The 22,731-nt window shown below is 38.7% G+C and overlaps 1 protein-coding gene across 1 annotated transcript; it reads right to left on the bottom strand.

Moving 5' to 3' along the window:
- Positions 1-4,620: 4,620 nt before the first annotated feature.
- Positions 4,621-21,841, bottom strand: LOC134540337 (trypsin 3A1-like). The gene is made up of 6 exons (XM_063383000.1): positions 21,605-21,841; positions 17,655-17,746; positions 15,019-15,205; positions 11,658-11,774; positions 9,285-9,428; positions 4,621-4,776 (listed from the first exon to the last, which is right to left on the bottom strand). Exons 1-6 carry the CDS (start codon positions 21,839-21,841, stop codon positions 4,621-4,623), a joined length of 933 nt encoding a protein of 310 aa, XP_063239070.1.
- Positions 21,842-22,731: the final 890 nt, after the last annotated feature.

Raw genomic sequence — 22,731 nt, 5'->3', positions numbered from 1 at the left:
GTGTCGCTATCTGTTGGGCGGGTCCATAACTACCACCAAATAAAAAAATCTGAATAGAGTTTCTCATACAAAGTTTAGTTAATACGTTTTTTTGGTTATATTAAGTTATCTACTTGGTGGCACAAAACTAATTTAATCGATGCAAAAATACTTAATGCTGTTTTGTAATAAATAAAGGAGTAGGAGCTACAAAAACTCATTGAATTAAACACCACAAAATTCGTAGCTACCTATATAGAGTGAATTTTCACTGGTTTGTTTGCCTGATAATAGCTTATACATTCCTTCACCTAATAAATTAATGTAGTTATGTCAGCAATATATATTGAAAAATACTATCTAGCGGACGGACCCATAACTACTTCAAAAAACTAGGTCGCAGTCTCGGTAATTAGAGTTTCTCCCTCATGGGCCCAAAGGAACTCGGTCAAACAGGGGTGTTCACAAAGTCCTTGCCCGAAGTCCTCGATATATGCATTAGTAAAACTGGGACGCGCAATCTTCAGCTTCATTTTGCGGAAAGTCAGGTAACCCCTTGGCAAGACGTGACGGACACACCAAATGATAGCGCGTTACAAATTCAAGGCAACGCAATCTAATGACGAAGTTCTAAACTAAACTGACAAACGACTTTAGTTCTCTAGCAGCTGCGAGCTTCACTAAGCGGATGGGTTTAGCCACGGAGAAGAAAGTTGCCAGAACTTTCTATATGACCACGTGGCGGACATAAAGAAATGACAAAAACTCACTGTGTGTCTATGACATAAGATTTTCTATCATAAAACTGAATTTGCTCCTTTTTCGCTCCTTTAAGGATGGAATTTCCCAATTATTTGTAGTCTATGTCACTATCGGGCCCAGAAACTGTCTGTCTCTCCTTTGTTCTATTGCTGTGTGAAAGAAGGACAAACAGACAAACAATTTGTCGCATTTATAATATTAGTAGAGGTGCATTCATGAGTATAACTTATTTTGGAAAATCAACAAAACGTTCATTTCCAGACTGATGAAACCATAATAAAGTATTTCATTCATTCCTACCTCTCACCATTCAAATAATTAATTTGTGTACTATGAGCTACTGAATTTCGTAGGCCCATCACCATTACAGATATATTATTTTGATCGACGGCAGAAGCAATACTGACAGTAATTCGAATCACTGAAACCGGCCATCTGCGTTTGTTGTCTTGGAGTCAGTGAGCGTCGGCCTCCTGTGCTCCGAGTTACGAAGGAGCGCTGTGAGCGCGTGTAATTGGTGCTCGTCACGTTAACGTTCTCCGGCAATTCTTCCCCTTCCCTTCCCGGAACTACGTTCCCCAACCTCTGCGGACTGTGAATGAAATAATTTGTGGCGGGTCGTGTGAAGCTTCATACCGTTCAGTCCATTCATAATTTTTAATGTGCCTCCCACAAATTAGTTTGGACAGTAACATCGTCCACTGATTATTTAGATTTTAAAAACTAGGCATTTTTTTTTTACTAATATTAACACTGAATTAGCTTGGCTTCTGGGTTGCAGCCGTGTCCTTGGTGAATAATTCACCGGCGTTTCGGTCGACATTGCAATGGCCATCATCAGGGAGCAGTTACCTGATGATGGTGACTGCAATGTCGACCAAAACAGCTAACAACTAACATTTTCAACTGAGTTTCCATGAATTTTCCTTGTAAAAAGGACATATATGTATTTTTTTTACAAGTGTACGGTAAAATCAGAAGCATTGCACATCGCGAACCGTGGTGCTGGTTCTGCAAACACGCTAGATCAGCTGCCACAAATCCTCAGATAGAACACGATAATATGATACTTCAATTATTGCCATCTAGCATTTAGGCCGACCACGCATTAGGGCCAGTTTTACAGTGGCAAGGAAACGTAGACGGATCCCCAGTAACACTTCACCATCGAGTCCACTGCTTCCACAATGCACGGAAACGTAACAAATGGCAACTAAATGAGAATGCTTTTCAGTGTTACGAAATATTCAGTTAATTTAAAACAATATTACAATTATATAACATGGTACACTAGATATTCTTGTACTTGAAAAAAAAATTGGTTGTCTGTAAAGTCGGTTTACGGACGACAGTTTAAAGTGACAACGTCTTAACAAAACATTGATGAAATCATTCCATACTTTTATGAATAAAATTGAATCACTTTTATTGAATTATCACTATTTTGTATGGATGCAAAGAAGGAGTGAAATGAAATCTACAATTTAATTGATAAATTTACTTTTATTTGCATTCATTAATTCAAATATGTTTATTACTTTAACGAAGAGATTATTTTAACTTAAACTTTTATACATGTTTGCTATTTAACTTCCTTCACTCTGTGTTATTCTGTTAAGGATAGGACGATGATGAGAAAAGTAGGAAACGAATGGGAGTGTTTCAAGTTTAATGTGCCTCGAAAAAGTCAAATCGATGGTTGTTCCAATCGAGTGGAAGAGAGATAGATGCGGCGCAAGCGTACAATGAGCGTAACGGGACACAGCGTAACGGGACAATGTGCGTTACGGGAAACTTTTTCATGCATGCAGCCGGTGTTCAACGATTTATTAGACGTTGTCACGTAAAAAATGTTTTAACCTGTTCGTACCGTAAACAAACATGGCTGACATCGCAGCCGAATACTCGCACGGAGCAACGTAAACGTAAGAGCTCAGCATCTCCGAAGTGTTAATCCGCGCGTGTACGTCTCCTTCTGCTAGCCGCTGATAAAACTCTGTTCCGTGAGAGATGCATCTTCGTTTGCGTGTCGTCGTAGAGGGGGACGCACCACAACGCCGAAATACCACAACGCCGAAATACCACAACGCCGAACGTACAATAACGCCGAATGCCAAATTTACCACAACGCCGACAGCTAGAAAACTGCTGTGTATCACAACGCCAAATTACTACAACGCCGAAACACATTAACCCCGAAAAATGTCATTGCAGGACTGCCACAAAGGTTAGGTTAGGTAATGTTAGCACACAAATTCATTCACTTGTTTTTCATTTTGCTCCTGTGCCCCCCCCCCCCCCCTGCAAAAACATTTTTCGGCGTATATTTGGCATTCGGCGTTATGGTATTCGGCGTTATTGTACGTTCGGCGTTGTGGTATTTCGGCGTTGTGGTAACGACCTGTCGTAGAGCGGCGTCCTGGGACAGCATCGCGTAGCGGAGCACACGTAAGTGCAGACAGCACTTCTAAATTTGGTAGTCGCACGTTAACGTGCCGCTTCGGTACGTGCCTGCACGGGTCTGCGTGCCCGCAGCCACTACGCAGCTTAATGCACCGCCCGCTGTTTGAATGCCATGAAGATTATTTTACGATCATTAATTGCATAGACGTGCAAAATTAGCGGATTCGTTTCGCGATAGGCTAGCATCAAAACAACTATACCTTCGTACCGCTTCTGCGATTGGCCCACATTTTATCCGGAGAACTGTGAGCCAATGGGAAACACTAAACCAAGAAAGTGCCGAATTACGGACAGCCTAGTTGAGACGTCTCACACGTCAGTAGCCAATGAACAGGTGTCATTTCCGCGAGTATTTAAAGGACCGTGGAGTCTATCCTAGAGGTCGATGAATCCGCTAATTTTGCAGGTGTCTACTTACAATGAGTGAATTCAGAGTATCAATTTCTATATAAAAATCGGATTCAGAACTAAAATCTAAGCAAATCATGCCTAAATTCGCTGCAGAGAAAAAAAAATTGTTTTCTTATACAAAATATTTTTTTTTTCCATTTGTCAGGCAATAGTTCGTAATAATAAAAAAAATAGTTCGTAACATTTTGCATATATGAAATACATTTTTGAGATAATAATGAGTATTTATTACTAAAATTGACGCATAAGATTATATTGTAATTGATGTTTCATTTCAGCATTATTTTTTTTTAAACCATGAAAAAGATAATTGAATATTCAATGACTGGAATTTATTTTGTTTTCTTGTGCGTACGAATGTGCGTAGTTAATACTGGAAAGCTATTCAGGGAAAAAAGTTACAAATAACTTTTAATTTTTGGGGTACTGGGACAGCACAGAGCATAAATTCCTGGGTAAGAATACGAACCCAGTATTACTGGGAAATTTTTTTTTAATGACAAAGTCTAATAAATCGATGAACGCCGGCTGCACGCACGAAAAAGTGTCCCGTTACGCAGATTGTTCCGTTAGGCTGTCCCGTTACGCTCATTGTACGCTTACGCCGCATATATCTCTCTTCCACTCGACTGTTTATAAAGTGAAGTGAAAAGTTAATGTGGTTTTCATTGCTTATTACAACAACAATTTCGGCAATAAAGTTTTGTTATTCTTGCATTTTAAAAATCTGATTATTAGTATAATTTCAATTATTTATTCTTTTATTATTAAAATAAAAATTATTCCATTTTATTCATAAAGTATGCAATCATTTCATCAATGTTTTGTTATGACGTTGTCACGTTTAACTATCGTCCGTAAAGCGACTTTACAGACAACCAATTTTTTTTTGTAGCGATGCAGTTGTTTTCATGTAAATGTACAAATTTGACCAATTTTCGGTAATTTTACATGAATATTTCTGTTGCATTTACAAAAAAAAAGATTTGCAGAGTGTATTTGAGGTTAGGGCGCCGGCCTCGTCCGCCTCCTGATCCACGCGAGGAAGAAGGACACCTCGGTGAGGACACCCGGGAATCCTCGGCTGCCGCAGGGCTTCACGGACCAGGACACGACCCCCGTCTGGACACCGTCCGTCAGGAACGGCCCTCCGGAGTCGCCCTGCACGGACACGGGGTCGTTTCCATATCACCTCCGTCCCAGTCCCCAGTCACTTCAAGGCTGTTTCCGTGGACATGCGCCATTGCTGGTGTCCACTGCATTTCGTGGATGAACCACAAGAATGGACAAGTCTGGTATCAGGAAGTCAACACTGTTCGTCTGTGCCGTTATCAAAAAAAAATTTTTAAGTTATACTTCTAATGCGAATTCCAACAAGGTTGTGTTAAACGTTTAACGTTACCACGGAGAATAACGCTACCATGGAGAATTATTTGCATGCCATTAAATGCCAAAGAAGTATAACTTCTCACGCGCGTACCTAAGTAAATCCTTGGTTTAGCTGTTTGTCACTGTATTGTCCATTGTTTCTCTGTACTTTCTGTTCTTTTATTGAAACTGTCAGTCATCTATGTTGGTCGTGCCGTGATGTTTTTTTTTTTCCTATGGAATTCTCTGTGCGGACTATGCGTTCACACATGGGAAGCCTACAATGTACATTCTCTACCTACTGCACAGAGCCGAACAAGCCCGAATATCTACCTTCGGCCAACGTCGGGATAATTTTTTTCTGTATACTCAAAATATTATCACGAGGAGTATTTTAGGTTGATGGCATAGTTTGAATTTATGGATACGTAAACGAACTGATTTTTTATGTTGAAGGGGTAATTATCTTGACTAGTCCCTCTTCTTTAAAAAGAAAAAATGAAAAAATCTGCAATACTTTTATTTCGTGCTACAAAATTTCCTCTATTTAACACATTTTGTGGAGATAAGAGGTAAATTAGGTTAGTATAGCTACAATAAAAAAAATTGGGAGATTGTGTGAATGGTTTGTGAGGTCACGTTAGCTACATATTAAATTAGAAATTCCTAAGAAGTATTAAAATTATTTGACAGTATTTTTAATGTAGCTTTACTAACCTAACATAACGAACCATCCACAATTTTGTAAATTAATAAAAAATCTGACGAAGTTGTCTGAAGGTAGATATTCGGGCATGTTCGGGTCTGTGCAATACAGAATGTACATCATAGGCTTCCCTTCATACATTCGACATTGGCTAATTTGGGCTTGTTTTTTTCTATGTTCTTTTTTTGTTTGGTAATCCTTTACGTCCATTCTTGAGGTTTTCTCTGTGACATAAGTGTAAACCAACCTTGGCGTAGGTCCATCAATCTTCTCTATTGCAGTAGTCATTCAAAGGAAATATATCTCTCAACACATGACAATTACCAATATACGTAATAATTCTATACTATTATTTGTTTCACAGAAGCATGGAAATGAACGATCAAACCACTCAGTGACGATTGGAGCACAATGTGTTTTACAGTCAGACAAAAGTTTCTAATTTTTAAATTACATATATTTGATGAACTTCAGATGTAATGGAAAGATATTCACGAGCTGAAAGCGTATGGAAATATGATACTGTGAAGCCCAAAATTAACACGAAAGTTTCATGATATATCGATTTTGCGATTACGTGGGAGCCTCAAAAATCTTATTTTCGTCACTTTTATGATTAATTCATTATTCTTTTTGACACTTTGGGTGAATATGACCCAGGAATAATTTATTAACATAGATGTAACCTTGATAACTGCTAAGTTCAAAAAAAATATTTGTGATAAGACATAATTTAAAGAGTATTTATATTCATTCACTTTTTTTTCTATTGGCAAAATGAAAGTTTGGCAAATTCATAAAGAACTATTAGGTCAGTGCCAAGAGGTTAATCTTAGTATGAACCGCCTCCTGTAATGCTGTCACTCATATAAAATACATCAGCAAATTTAACATTAAATTGTGTTTGGAGTATCATAATTTGGTGAATGCGTGGTGACGAAAAGTGCTGGCCTGTAAGGTTTTGCAACATTGGAGTATTATTGTCACTTCAGTGGTAAGAAAATGTCATGTTTAGTTAAATCTGTCTTATATTGTTTTATCTGCAAGTGGGGCATTCTCAGCGAATGGTCACTGATTTACAAAATGTCTTTATTTTTACATGCTTTATATTAGCTTCACCTGTATGTTTGTCTGTCCGTCTGTAACTCTTTCGACTAAGAGTGAGTTGCTAATCACAGTGAAATGTCCCACAAATTTCATTACGTTCGTTAGCCGAGCGGTCTAAGGCGCGCGACTTCTCTGATGTCAGGTTTCGTATTCAGCGATTGTGGGTTCTACTCCCGGCCACGCCGAAATTTTTTTTTTTTTCCGGTAAATTCTAAGATTATATCCATACATCTAACTGTAAATGATTCGGAGAGAATTTACCATTTCTTTGTGACGTTGCAACTCCAAATAGTTATCTCAGATGGTAATATGTAGTGTCGGTAACTCATTTCCCTATGATAATTATACATAAATATAGTTTAAAAAACTAAAAAAACATGCTTTTAAAGAATATCATACTAAAAAGTTAAAAATAAATATAGTTTAAAAAACTAAAGAAACATGCTTTTAAAGATTAACAAACTAAAAAGTTAAAAATAATTTTAAAATTTAATTTATGACAATAGTATTGCTTATATACTATTGTCATAAATTAAATTTTAAAATTATTTTTAACTTTTTAGTTTGATAATCTTTAAAAGCATGTTCTTTAGTTTTTTAAACTATATTTATTAAATGAGAGTGTTGGGAAAAGGTGACAAACTAAAGAAAGGATGAGGGATTGTCTCATAGGTTCATGCATCATCTAAATATCTACAAAATTGTCGTATCATTATTTAAGGACATCTGGATAAACAATTCAAGATATCCCAGCAATTAAAGCAGAATCAGTTTCCTGCTTGAATTCAATACAGTTATAGTGTCTGTGGCTACATGATTATGTGTTGAGTCTGGCTACCCAAGCACACAGACTGTTAGGTTCCAAAATCTGGGAATAGCACATTACATAAATTGAAGTTGTGGTAAAAAAAGTCACGCGTATTGAGATCATGGTCAAAGACAACGGGTAGTTGCAGAGAAACGGGCTTAGTCGGTTTTAAGTAGACTTTGGTATTAAAATCCCATAGTGAAGAAATAAAGTCTCTTTGGTTATATGATGTGTAAATTCGTCAGTTCAAGGCAAAATTTTCCACAGTTGCGAAGACGAAGTAATAGGATTATAGGCTGCTCCATTATTTGAATTATACATCCTGAGGAACCTTCTGAAGTCTCACGCTAAGAAATTACGAATACTGTATTTTTTGAAAAATGGAATTTAAATTTTCATGTAAAATTACAGACATCTGTAAATTTATATATTTACATTAAATAAATTATGTCACTTTAAAATAGTGTTCGCAGCAATACTGGCTTCAGAATTTTACCCGGGAATTTTTGCTTTGTATTGTCCCAGTAGTCTAAGTTATTTGTAAACTGTTCCCTGAATAGCTTTCGAGTATAAACTGCGCAAACAAATAGGCATAATAAAACAAAATAAATTCCAACAATAAATATTCTATTATATTTTCCATGATTTAAAATTGTATGCTTGACTGAAACACCAATTTAAATAAACAATTATTCTCCAATTTTCGTAGGAAATACTCAGTATTGTCTCGGAAAACATATTATATGCAAAAATAACCAGAGCCATCTGTTGCACAAAGTTACAATACCTTTCTTGAAGTATTACAAACTATTTCTTGGAATAATTTCCAAAGAAATCTTTTGTAAAAGTACAGAATTTTTTTTCTGTGTAGTAAACACTGTGATGTCTGGCTTCGTGTTATAAAGTAAACCCAGTGGGAAACACTTCTTCTGAACATAGTTATGCCAATGATATAGTACAGATGAGAATAACAACTGTACTGCCTTCAGAGTGGTTACTAAAATCTCATTATGAATTATGTCTAGTATAGATTTTTAACTGCTGAAACTGTAATGCTCGCCTAAATTTCTTCACGCTTATTCAGTATATCCCATTTTAAAAGACATTCGGACTGAGGAAAAAGGTTTCGGGTGTCAAAATCTCTCTTGAAATGAGAGTCGTGCATTTTTTTTTATTTTAAATTGAAAACTCTTGTTTTAAAATGTCAAATGACAGTAATGATTTCAAATAAAGTGATTTAGCAATCAGATATAATTTTTTACATTAAGACGCACTGGCATAACTTAAATAGGCTCATCTATTAGTTATCAAAATTTTTATGTATTAATTTTGCACTTCGTTTTTAATATTTTTAGCTGGTAAATTAAAGTTATTAGTACCCATAACTAGCGACCTGTAAAATTCGCGGATTCATTTCGTGATAGGATAGAGTCCAAATACTTTTGAAATTATTTTGCTTCAGTGATTGGGCCACAGTTTATCTGAAGGACTCTGGGCCAATGAAAAATCTTTAACAGAAGAATTAGCGAATCACGATCATTCCAGTCAACAGGTGTTACGAGTCGGTAACCAATCAGCAGATGTAATTTGCACGAGTGCATAGAGGATCATTGAGTCTATCCTTTAGGGATTTGAAATCGAGAATTTTTCCTGTCTCTACCCATAACGCGTGTCACCAACCGTGCATTGGGCTTTTCCACCTTCGGGGGCCCCAGCACAGAAGTTGTTGTGGTGGGTGTACCCAAGGTGGGCCTTACGACAAGACGTAGCGTCGTAAGTCAATAGATCAACCTCCTGGAGCTCGTCCGATACTTTCCCGTCCGTCTGCAACAGTTACATGTAGAGTCCTTCTAAGAGTACTGGTCGGTACTTTCCAACTAATTAACTTTAGATCATCTTTTCCATGATTTTAAAGGGGATGCTTGCATGAAACACCAATTTTCGTAAGAAATACTCAGTATTATCTCTTAAAACATTTCATATCAATGCAAAAATAACCAGGTCCGTGTGTTGTACCAAGTTACAATAACTTGATGAAACGTTACAAATGAGAGTAACAACTGTACTGCGTTCTGAGCGGTTACTAAATTCTTACTATAAATTGTGTCCAGGGTAGATTGTTTATTGCTGAAACTGTAATGCTCTCCTAAATTTCTTCGCGCTTAATCGATATATCGCATTTCAAAAGACTGTCTAGAATATTTGCCATGAGGAAAGGGGTTTGGGGTGTCAAAAAGACAATAGATAGGAAAAATGTTATGTTGATGGAAGTATTTATAATCCATGTTTTAATCAACTATCTGTCTGAACGTACATACATATAAACGCGAAACTTGAAAATTCCATTGTCCACCGAGTATGTATGATGAATTGCTGTCTATTCAACTTGATCGGAAATGCATATGTACTCAAGATTTGATGACTGGCATTGGTGTGAGTGTTTGGAAAAAAATTTGATTTAAAAGATTTCCATTGCAATACGTCATTGCAATACGTCATTGCTGATTTAAACAAGAAATATGAATACAGAAACTCACAGAAAACAGGTCAAAATCAGCCGATATCAAATGTTAAACACGTTGACAGCACAGAGAGAATTCCATGAAAGGAAAAAAAAATATCAAAGCACAGAAAAACAGTGGGCTGATAACAACGAGACAGTTGTAACAAGAACAGAAGATACAAACAAATAACAACCCTGGACAAAACAGAGACACACAGATGAATCCAACGATGATACAAACAGATAATCAGGACGAAAAAATAACACCACGACAGCAAGACGACAACAAAGCGATGCACAGGTGAACCCAGCGATGAAAACAAATATTCTGAACAACACGACGATGGCACAGACGACGTTTTGGAAATGACTTCTGTTCCCGTCATCAGGCACTAACAGACTACTTTGTATTCATCTTTCTTGTCCAATCTGTGGTTTCTTAATGACTTTCAGTTAAAACCAGCAATAGCGTATGTCCATGAAAATCTTTTAAATCAAGCTTTCCCATTGCAAGAATTGTTCAAAGAACATGGAAATATTGCATCAACGGATTCCCTTACAAGATTGACAAACAAACCTATGGTGGAATATGGTTGTGATACTTTCTTCGTTCAAAGCTGACCATAAAAGTTTCTTTACTGGGTAAAATATGTTTGTATATAAAGGTCTAACATTTTAGTACTTAAATCGTCATATTAAATGTAGTAAAGTTGCTCTTATAATTAGGCTAATAAATAATATTTTAAGATTATATTATAACATTTAAAAATGAATTCTGACTCAAATATTACAATGATATTTATTATCAGTAGAAACCTAGATTTTAAAACGATATGCACAATCACCATTATCTTTATACTGAATTACAATATATAATTCATTATGTTTAAGACATTATATCTTAAGAAGTGGATCAACCGGCTGGGAATGCTCATCCTTTACCGTAGAAGAGAAAATCTAATTTTGCAGGGTGATTAAAATAATTGTGGATTTCCTTTGCCCTTCTTAATAAATAGTTGTTAAGTATCTGTGCAGCAAATGTTTCTTGTCATGGAGAATAAATTTTTTCGATGTAATTAAAATTATGGCCCTCAATTTGGAATTTAAAAAATAGATTTTTGGCCTTATCATTCAGACATACTCGCCACTGACCACAACGGTTGTAAATGTAGCGCTAGTTAAATATTTTCATTTGACGAATGTCAAACACAAATTCGTTTTTTAATGGCTAGAGACCTGTAAAATTCGCGATTTCAAATCCCTAAAGGATATACTCCATGATCTTCTATGCACTCGTGCAAATTACATCTGCTGATTGGTTACCGACTCGTAACACCTGTTGACTGGAATGATCGTGATTCACTAATTCTTCTGTTAAAGATTTTTCATTGGCCCAGAGTCCTTCAGATAAACTGTGGCCCAATCACTGAAGCAAAATAATGTCAAAAGTATTTTGAATTTATCCTATCGCGAAATGAATCCGCGAATTTGACGGGTCTCTAGTAATAACCCACTGACTGACGACGAGAGAAGTCAAAGAGTGTACTCACACTGAGCAACCCCCAGCCGACAGCAGTACCGCACAGGCCACTAGGGGTGGCCGATCTCGGGTTGGCTGGCAAGGTGACAGGCTGTATGCTGGAGGTAAAGTTCAGCGGGGAAGTCATCTGAGACAAGCACACCAGTGGCAAGTGGTAACAAGCCCCCACATTCTTTTACAAGGTCAGTGGGTAGGTCATATGTATCCAATACACCAGCGGCAAGTGGTAACCAGCCCCCGCACTCTTGTACAAGCTCAGTGGGGAGGTCATATGTGTCCAACACACCAGCGGCAAGTGGTAACCAGCCCCCGCACTCTTGTACCAAGGTCAGTGGGGCGGTCATATGTGTCCAACACACCAGCGGCAAGTGGTAACAAGCCCCCACACTCTTGTACAAGGTCAGTGGGGAGGTCATATGTGTCCAACACACCAGCGGCAAGTGGTATCAACCCCCCACACTCTTCTACAAGGTCAATAAGGAGGTCATATGTGTCCAACACACCAGCGGCAAGTGGCAACAAGCCCCCACACTCTTGTACAAGGTCAGTGGGGAGGTCATATGTGTCCAACACACCAGCGGCAAGTTGTAACCAGCCCCAGCACTCTGGTACAAGGTCAGTGGGGAGGTCATATGTGTCCAACACACCAGCGGCAAGTGGTAACCAGCCCCCACACTCTTGTACAAGGTCAATAAGGAGGTCATATGTGTCCAACACACCAGCGGCAAGTTGTAACCAGCCCCACCACTTGTACAAGGTCAGTGAGGAGGTCATATGTGTCCAACACACCAGCGGCAAGTGGTAACCAGCCCCCACACTCTTGTACAAGGTCAATAAGGAGGTCATATGTGTCCAACACACCAGCGGCAAGTTGTAACCAGCCCCACCACTTGTACAAGGTCAGTGAGGAGGTCATATGTGTCCAACACACCAGCGGCAAGTGGTAACCAGCCCCCACACTCTTGTACAAGGTCAATAAGGAGGTCATATGTGTCCAACACACCAGCGGCAAGATGTAACCAGCCCCCCAAACTCCTGTCCAAGGTGCTGGGATTAATGATTCTGAGTGGCCCACCTAGCAGGGGATGGTATGGTAAGAGCAAAGCTCGCTGGTGCTTCTAGCGTGGTATCACCTCTTAGCGCAAGGCCGCGAACTGGAGTCCAGTCTTTAAGCCGTGCTTTGAGTTATTACCATAACGTTATATGGCGGAATAATTAAGATAAAGGTGCATCTTTCAGGAATCTCTACTTGATATTTTTAATAAATTATTCATCAAAAAACGTTTTTTATACCATTATCACTCTCCTAAAAATACAGTATAAAAACAAAATCCGAAAGTAGATCAACTCATCCAACCTTCAGCGTATTCTTAAAAGCTTTTCGTAAACAGACGCCACTCGGATATCTTAAGAAGTTTTCAAATCACGTAGTTTCTTCTGAAGTTATGCACGTCGTATGTTGCCCATGTATGTGGGGGTCTACATGGCAAACCTGACAGAATAGAAATAATAACTGGTAACTCAATATTATTTCATTAAAGGAGTTATTCCGATATTAGTTTACAAATAAAGAGAAATTTATATTTTGAATATATCTATCTTAAAACAGAATGTTATTTGCATGTGTAAATTTGAAACCAAAATAAGAATCGTTATTTGAAGAAAAATTTTGATTAGGGCATTATTTTTTTGTTCTTTAGCAGGCGTTGATTAGCAGGCGGCGTGATGTGTATTTTGTACCTCTGTGGATTATTCTTATTTCTTTAGTGCGTGTCAAATAATACGTATTATAAGGATGTCTGCTTTTCTCACGTAAACGAACATGCTGAAAACCATTCCGCTAAATCATGATGCAAATTTTGCAATTTTCTACCAAGCACGTTCAACCGAGTCAAGTACATAATTGACTTATAATGAAGACAGTGACTGTAATGACTAAATTGCCCGGGTTGAGAAAAAAAACATACTCCCACGCAATCATGAAACCTGCGTGAAAAAAAGGAAAACGCGAAAATTTTACGTCTTACAGCAACGCACATTATGCTGAGCTCCGTACCACCTACGTATACCGACTGAACAGTCATAAAATAATGTAGGTACTGCTGCTTTTGAGAGCATGTATGTTACTTTGTTAAATGAGCCTTTAAAAGTAATCCTGGAATCACAACAAAAAAAGTATATGAAATGGGGACTGTCGACAGAAATGTAACCTTAAAACTTTGTTTTTAAATGTGTAATATGACATCATTTCTACGCCAAACTTACGTAAGAAAATTATTTTGGTGTTATATCAGTAACATTTCAGCATGCTATAATTGAGATAATTTAGCCTTACATCATTTTTTAGTCACAACAGACATAGTTGATATGTCAAAATTACGTAGAAATTCATTACCTAGCTATTACTTACCAGTGATGTCAGACCTAGGTCATGTGTTCACTGGGAAACGCACATTATACACAAATTAAACTTTTCACGCGGTCAATTTAACTTCACTTAACTTCTACTACCACATGTCGGTGACGCAAACTCACAAGATTTTAACCCATCCAAAGAGAGCCCAACACGCACATTATACAGTCGAGTATATACAATGCATCGGTGTATTAATGCGTATACATGTACACAGGCCGCTGCGCGTTGCCAGTCTGGCGCAACACGTCACTAGTATGTCGGTGACATGAATCTTATATAGTTTTGCTCATCGCGGCTAAAGAAGTTTCCACTTTAAAAACATTGTAACCTACTACATTGTCGTGCAATTTTTAACGACTTTACAAGTTTGCTGCTGATGTAAAATACAAACAAATAGGTTTCGTAGTAGAGACCGGAAAAATTCGCAGATTCATTTCGCGATAGTCTGAAATTCATACACGTATACCTATTGGTTAGCTGTTCGTCTGGGCGACTCTGAGCCAATGAGAAACCCTCAAGCAAAGAAGTAACGAATCATGGGCAATACCTGTTCAGACGACTCACGAGTCGGCAGCCAACGAACTGGCGTTATTTGCCCGAGTGTACAGAGGACTGTGTAGACTATCCTGGAGGTCATCGAAACCGCGAATTTTTCAGGTCCCTGTTTCGTAGTGTCGCTGAAGGCCTCGACTTGTGGTTCAATGACCTCCAGGATAGACTCCAATATCCTCTACACACTCCGGCAAATGCCAACTGTTCATTGGCTGCTGACTTGTGAGTCGTCTCGACTGGGTGGTCTGTGATTCGACACTTCTATGAGTGAGGGTCTCTAATTCGCCCTTAGTCCTCCAGATTAACAGTGAACCAATGACAGAAGCAGCACTAAAGTATAACTATTTGAATTTTACCATAACACGAAATGAACCCGCGAATTTTTCAGGTCTCCAGTGGTTACCTTGACGACAGCCACGTCGTTCTTGTAAGCGTCGCTCTGGTTGTACCTGGGGTGCTCCACGCAGAGGGACACATGTCTCTGCACGCCGCCTTCCGACAGCCTCGTCGACCCCGCCACGACGCTCAGCTCCGAGGCGTTCCTGCAAGTGTTCTTTCCGTCGTGGCCTTCCGAGCGTCCGTTCCAACATCTCCGAGCACAGCGCGTGTCCCGATAAACCGAGTCCGCGTGGACCGCAGGCAACCTCGGACAGGGTCGTTACCACAACGCCGAAATACCACAACGCCGAAAGTACAATAACGCCGAATACCATAACGACGAATGCCAAATTGACCGCAACGCCGACAGCTAGAAAACTGCTGTGTACCACAACGCCGAAATACATTAACGCCGAAAAATGTTGCAGCGTAGAGGAGGGGGGGGGGGGGGGGGGAGGGCCCGCAGGAGCAAAATGAAAAACAACTGAATGAATTTGTGTGCTAACCTTACCTAATCTAACCTTTGTGGCAGTCCTCCAATGACATTTTTCGGGGTTAATGTATTGTGGTAATTCAGCGTTGTGGTACACAGTAGTTTTCTGTTTTCTAGCTTTCGGCGTTGTAGTCAATTTGGCATTTCGGCGTTATGGTTTTCGGCGTTATTGTACGTTCGGCGTTGTGGTATTTCGGCGTTATGGTGCGTCCCCCCTCGGACAGACACGGACAACACGGACGGAACAACACAAAAAAAAAAAAAAACCTCAATCTTAATTCGGCCTAGTGGATCATTTTCCGGGGCTGATGTTTACCACGGATTTTCTTTCAGTGTGGATTCTTTCACGTCACTGCATGATTTCCCCAACAAAAAGTATTTTTCTTTTTGGGCTTTGGAAAACAGTTAGATAATTTTCTGGAGTCCTCAAATATATATTTTTTCTACGGCCTTTGCTGGTATTAGCGATTGAGATCGGCTCGGATCGGAAGCAAAATTTTGTTTATCGAGACTCTACTATGCTTCCAAGTGAATCCTGAATCAACTCGCATTGTACAGTCAAGGTAGATCTGTATTATGGTTGCAAATTAGTTTCGCACAGCTGCAGCTTAACGTCATGAAATAATTTGTTTTACATCTGTGTAGTAAATAGACAGACTTCGCAACATTAAAAGAACTTCATAAAATACTTAAATAAACAATTGAAAATATAACATTGCATTTATCATGTAGATAAAAGCATAAAATTTATCATTAAAAATAGAGATTTTTTTAAAAAAAATTCAGAATGCAGGCTTACCACACCAGAATATTTGTTACCTTTTATACTTTAAATTCGTCAGGAATGTCTAACAAAAGAATGGCTTCCAAATGAAACCCAAGCAATCTTATTGCATTATTTTTTAATATCTTTGGGACTCTAGTACATATATACTGTAAAAACTGTTTCTTTGTAGAAAGTAAGCAAAAAGTAATTTTAAACCAAAAATATTAACGAATAATACTAATATTAGTAGCCTTTATTTTCTTACGAAAGGTTTCTTATATATTATATTTATATTACACTACTTGAGGTTGTAAAACTTAAATTAAATTTATTTCCTTTGATAAACTTGATCTTATTTACAGACACTTCAATCTTTCTTTTACTACTAATATATAGGCTATGTAAAACGAATTTTTTTTACACCAACATAACATTAAAATGTGTTATAGTTGAACAAATTTTTAAATTGCATGCATTTTTTTACTAAGAAGAACATGTACTCATATCTAAAGATCACCCACGTAATTTTTTATGGTTAGTAACAAACGTTATCCACAAAATTACAGTTGTCAAAATGACCTGTACCTCCACGGCTTTCTTCACCTACTTGAATGCGTGCCTTTACATTCGGTTAGAAACTCCTTCCTAATGACAGATTATTGCTTTTTATTTTTATGGTTAATTCCTGCAAATGTCTTACCATACAATCATAGTAAATAAATCACTGAATTAAAACGTTTTGTTACTAAATTTGTTACCAGACATCTATGGTACCAGCATACAAGAATTCACAGTTAACATTTTTTGTATGACTAATTGTTCTATGATTACACTTTAGAAACTAACTTTCTTTTTTTCTATAGCTAGAGAACGCATGAACTAACACTTCTACGGTAATAGTTTTAAATTCCTCGTAAAAAAAAACTGAAAGTTCGGAAATAAAAAAAATAAAAATTCTGTATTGTGAGCGAAGCCGAGATTTTTTTTTACCTTAGCTAAATACGTTGGTTTAACAAATTGGGTTACGGGGTTTTGGTTATGGTGTATTGGTGAAGGCAGGCCGCAGCACCACTTGAGCTCTTGCTACAGTTATCTTCGCGGCTGACAAAGAAGATGACTAGGGACCGGAAAAATTCACGGATTCAATGACCTCTAGGATAGCCTCCATTATCCTCTGCACTTCTCAAGTAAACGCGCGTGTTCATTGGTTACTAAATTGTGAGTCGTCTCCACTGTGATTCGACGCTTCTTTGGTCGATAGTCTCTCATTGGCCCAGAGAGCTCCAGTTAAAACGCAAGTCAATAGCAGAACCAGCAGTATTATACACATGTTTGAATTTCAGCCTATCACGAAATGAATACGCGAATTTTTCTGGTCTCTAATCTTGGAGATGATACTCACTCGTTGTGGACGCAGTGGGCGGCTGTCAGTATCCACTCTTCGTTGATAATGGTCCCGCCGCAGAAATGCTGACCCCACTTTCTGATTGAAACCTACCAAACAAAAACAAAAAATGGGGTGTGGCGGTATCACGGACACTGCCGTGTGTTGTACGTGAAGACGTGTACGTAACAGGTAATATTTTCTATACAAAATATTAAATATGCTATATTATGTATGTTATAATCACGTTTCAACACTAAGAAGTCGCGTATAGGCTGACATTTTAAATTTCTTTAATTTATTATTTTTAATTTAACATTATTACTAACACATTTTACACTAATGTTAAATATATATGCAATCGATAGATTTTGACGAGAGCTGACGATTGAAACTCAAACGAACGTCGATTTAGCTGCTCTCACGGGGGTGCAGAAAAAAAATTGGCGTGTCATTACCTGGAATGGATATTTTTGGATTTCCGCGTCGTATCCACCGACTATCAGAGGCATCTGGCGAGTGTTACGAGAAAGACCTGAAACTGTACAGTAAATTAAAAAATCCCGCATACACTGCGTGATAACTAATATACATATATATATATATATATATATATATATATATATATATATATATATTCCACTGTTGTAAAACTAACTTCAAATACATTCTGGCCAGACAATATTTATCACACGTACAACATATAAACATTTTTTTAGAATAACACTAGTTTAAAAAAATTACAGTGGTGTTCAAAAAAGTTTAAATGTTAGTAAAACAACAAAAATTTTAAGTCAACTACCTTAAAAATTTTTTTTAAAAGAAATTACTTATAACATATGGTTGTATTTCATCGACAATCGTCGAAACTTTTTATTAAAAGAAACCCATAGCAGGTAACTTACTAGGTGGATAAGGTCACCACGTCAAAATTTTCTCTATAGATAACACTATTGCAGATTTAAGTCTTCTGTAATACTTAACTTTACACAAATTAACTTTATTAATACAGTTATTTTAGTAAAAAATATAATACAAACGCGAAAATGGCAAAACATCAGAATAATGCATTACAATTAAAGGAGTTGTGCTCAATAAATTATTTTATAAACAATTTCATGACAATGACAAATTTTGCGGTTGTTGAAGAACTCAGTTCAGTTGAACACCATACAGACACTTAGGGCTCCATTAAAAATATTTTCTATTTCATTTGAGATAAAATAATTATTCGGTTTCAACTTCAGAGGCCACATGAGCCTAGGAAAGCTCTTAAGACTAGACATGCTATACTAATTTTTTCGCTATGAATCTGCAGCCGGAAATTACACAGAAAAAAATTAATGTACAGTTGTCAATAAGAAGTTTGTAATACCACAATAAATAAACTGTTACTTTGTGCAACAACACATGGCTGTGGTAATTTTTTGACGCATGAAATACATTTTTTCGACATAATACTAATTCTTGCAAAAATCGACTCCTAATTTTATATTTTAATTGGTGTTTCATTCAAGCATTCTTTTTCAAACGATAGTAAAGAGACAGTCGAATATTCAAAAATTTTAATTTATTTGGTTCTATCTGTCAATTATGTGCTCAGTTAATAATGGAAATCTATTCAGCATGAATGCCGAAGTAAGAATCTACACTATTGTGTAGAACTTTACAAATACCTGTAATTTTTAACGAATATTTCTATTCCATTTACAGAAAAAAGTTTTATGTAGTTCAAGTAGCAATGGCATTGTCATGGAGAGGCCGGGTGAGACTTCGTCCCTCCGTAAATACAGATTTTATTCATTAATAATGAACCTCATTAACCAGCTTAATTTCCTAGTGGTATGGCTTAATTAATGACCACTGAATAGGTAAAATTATATGGGTGCCTTAGTATTAAACACGTATAAGAACAAAATCTTAAGCAGTGGTGTAGTGCAAGAATACACCTTTCAAAATTATGTCACTGTTCGTCTAGAGCAGTGGTTCGCAACCTTTTACACCTGGCGACCCAGCTTTCCTTATAGGAATACCTCCGCGGTCTATCGGTCCATGGTGGAGTAAAAAAACCTTTTTTGTATCGTATCCCTTCCTTATGTTTATATTATTTACCATCAAATATTACAAATACATACATATATATTCTTTTTTAAGATACTGATTGATTATTGATAAACAATTTATGTTTTGATTTTAAAATGCACTTTGTAGCAAATCAGTTATTTATTTAATAATAGATATGTGTTTGCACACAATTCGATTTGTTTAAATTTTTCTTTATCTTTTCTGATGGTTTACTCGGTTTGTTTCCGATAGTTTAAGGAACGAAGTCGCGACACACCTGTAAAACCCTTTACGCGAATCCACTGGCGGGTCGCGACCCACCGTTTGGGAACCGGTGGTCTAGAGGGTGTTCCTTCCACTTTCTCCAGATCCTTCCGTCCAAGACAGATCCATCCGAAAAATATATATACACGTTGTCGGTCTGGGGACGCGGCAGTAGACCAATAATCACTAGACCGAAAGGCACAAGACCGAAAGTCACAAGACCGAAAGGCACAAGACCGAAAGACACAAAAACGAAAAATGAAACATTTCTCTCGCTAGGAATATGTCTTAACTCTGGCATCAGGCACAAGACCAAAAGTCACAAGACCGAAAGTCACAAGACCGAAAGGCACAAGACCGAAAAATGAAATATTTTTCTCGCTAGGAATATGTCTTAACTCTGGCATCAGGCACAAGACCAAAAGTCACAAGACCGAAAGGCACAAGACCGAAAGTCACAAGACCGAAAAATGAAATATTTCTCTCGCTAGGAATATGTCTTAACTCTGGCATCAGGCACAAGACCAAAAGTCACAAGACCGAAAGGCACAAGACCGAAAGGCACAAGACCGAAAGTCACAAGACCGAAAGGCACAAGACCGAAAGGCACAAGACTGAAAAAATTAAATATTTCTCTCGCTAGGAATATGTCTTAACTCTGGCATCAGGCACAAGACCGAAAGTCACAAGACCGAAAGGCACAAGACCGAAAAATGAAATATTTCTCTCGCTAGGAATATGTCTTAACTCTGGCATCAGGCACAAGACCAAAAGTCACAAGACCGAAAGGCACAAGACCGAAAGGCACAAGACCGAAAGTCACAAGACCGAAAAATTAAATATTTTTCTCGCTAGGAATATGTCTTAACTCTGGCATCAGGCACAAGACCAAAAGTCACAAGACCGAAAGGCACAAGACCGAAAGTCACAAGACCGAAAGGCACAAGACCGAAAAATGAAATATTTTTCTCGCTAGGAATATGTCTTAACTCTGGCATCAGGCACAAGACCAAAAGTCACAAGACCGAAAGGCACAAGACCGAAAGGCACAAGACCGAAAGGCACAAGACCGAAAGTCACAAGACCGAAAAATGAAATATTTTTCTCGCTAGGAATATGTCTTAACTCTGGCATCAGGCACAAGACCAAAAGTCACAAGACCGAAAGGCACAAGACCGAAAGTCACAAGACCGAAAGGCACAAGACCGAAAAATGAAATATTTTTCTCGCTAGGAATATGTCTTAACTCTGGCATCAGGCACAAGACCAAAAGTCACAAGACCGAAAGGCACAAGACCGAAAGGCACAAGACCGAAAGTCACAAGACCGAAAAATGAAATATTTTTCTCGCTAGGAATATGTCTTAACTCTGGCATCAGGCACAAGACCAAAAGTCACAAGACCGAAAGGCACAAGACCGAAAGGCACAAGACTGAAAAAATTAAATATTTCTCTCGCTAGGAATATGTCTTAACTCTGGCATCAGGCACAAGACAGAAAGTCACAAGACCGAAAGGCACAAGACCGAAAGGCACAAGACCGAAAGGCACAAGACCGAAAGGCATAAGACCGAAATTTCGTTCTTATGACTTTCGGTCTTGCGCCTGCTACCCGTCGGTCTGCGCGGTCTCACCCGTCACCGCGCGCAGCACCAGGACGAGGATCAGCTGCCACGACATCCTGGATGGTCCCGCCGGCTGGTCCCTCCTTGCAGCCGAGGCTGTACGAGCAGGACGTGTGTGACACCCGTCCAAATAACCAGCGGCGGCGGCGACGGGGAGGCTGGGGTTTCCCCCGAGCGCGTGGGTGGTCCCCCCGACGTCAGGGCGAACCTTCTCGGTGAGCCACGTCGGCCACGAGGAGACGCCGACGTCCATAGGTCGTTGCGGGGACGCACCACTACGACGAAATACCACAACGCCGAACGTACAATAACGCCGCAAAACCATAACGCCGAATGCCAAATTGACTACAACGCCGACAGCTAGAAAACTGCTGCGTACCACAACGCTGAATTACCACAACGCCGAAAAAATGTCATTGCAGGACTGCCACAAAGGTTAGGTTAGGTAAGGTTAGGTTAGGTTAGGCTAGGTTAGGTAAGGTTAGGTACACAAATTCATTCAGTTGTTTTTCATATTGCTCCTGTAAACGCCCCCCCCCCCCTTTTCCGCAGCAAAATTTTTCGGCGTTACTGTATTTCGGCGTTATGGTAAACAGCAGTTTTATAGCTGTCGGCGTTGCGGTCAATTTGGCATTCTGCGTTAAGGTATTCGGCGTTGTGGTAACGACCCCCTTTTCACGTCGCGACGCCTGGTTTGGTTCTTACGCAGGGAACAAGAGTGGATGCTGTGCTGCACTTTCAACACAGCCGACTGTCTGGTCAGCCAAGTGAGGGAGGGGGTCGAGGTGGTGACTATGCTGGGATGGGTCACCGTAGCCTCTAGCTTTAACACCTTCATGATAAAAAAAGGGGGAGCAATCCTCCATACAGGTCTGGCTTTTAAAACGGCTCTGGGATGTTTAAATAAGGATCTGTAGGCTGACTCCCAAACTATACCCTTTAAGGCCGTTGATTTGAGAGGGGAAGTAGAGGATAAGCCGGCCTTCGGGTTGGAAAACACTGTGCTGTACTTTCGCAGCACCTTTGGAAAGCATCGGCTCCCCAAGGAATCCTAGCACCTGTGACGGCGTCACTTCTCTGAGCAACAGTGAATCACATAGTTGATTCCACGATTTGATCAGAGGCCGGAAAATTTCGCGCGTC

This window comes from Bacillus rossius, chromosome 16 (genome assembly GCF_032445375.1).
Source record: "Bacillus rossius redtenbacheri isolate Brsri chromosome 16, Brsri_v3, whole genome shotgun sequence".
NCBI classification, from domain to species: Eukaryota; Metazoa; Arthropoda; class Insecta; order Phasmatodea; family Bacillidae; genus Bacillus; species Bacillus rossius.
This window is presented reverse-complemented; position numbering and strand designations above follow the sequence as displayed.

Coding starts and splice junctions, on each gene's coding strand:
- LOC134540337 (XM_063383000.1), bottom strand. CDS start 21,841: ATGGACGTCGGCGTCTCCTCGTGGCCGACGTGGCTCACCGAGAAGGTT. Junction 17,747..21,604: donor TCGTCCTGGTGCTGCGCGCG/GTGACGGGTGAG, acceptor TTTGTTTGGTAG/GTTTCAATCAGAAAGTGGGG. Junction 9,429..11,657: donor TCGGCTGGGGGTTGCTCAGT/GTGAGTACACTC, acceptor TAACTGTTGCAG/ACGGACGGGAAAGTATCGGA.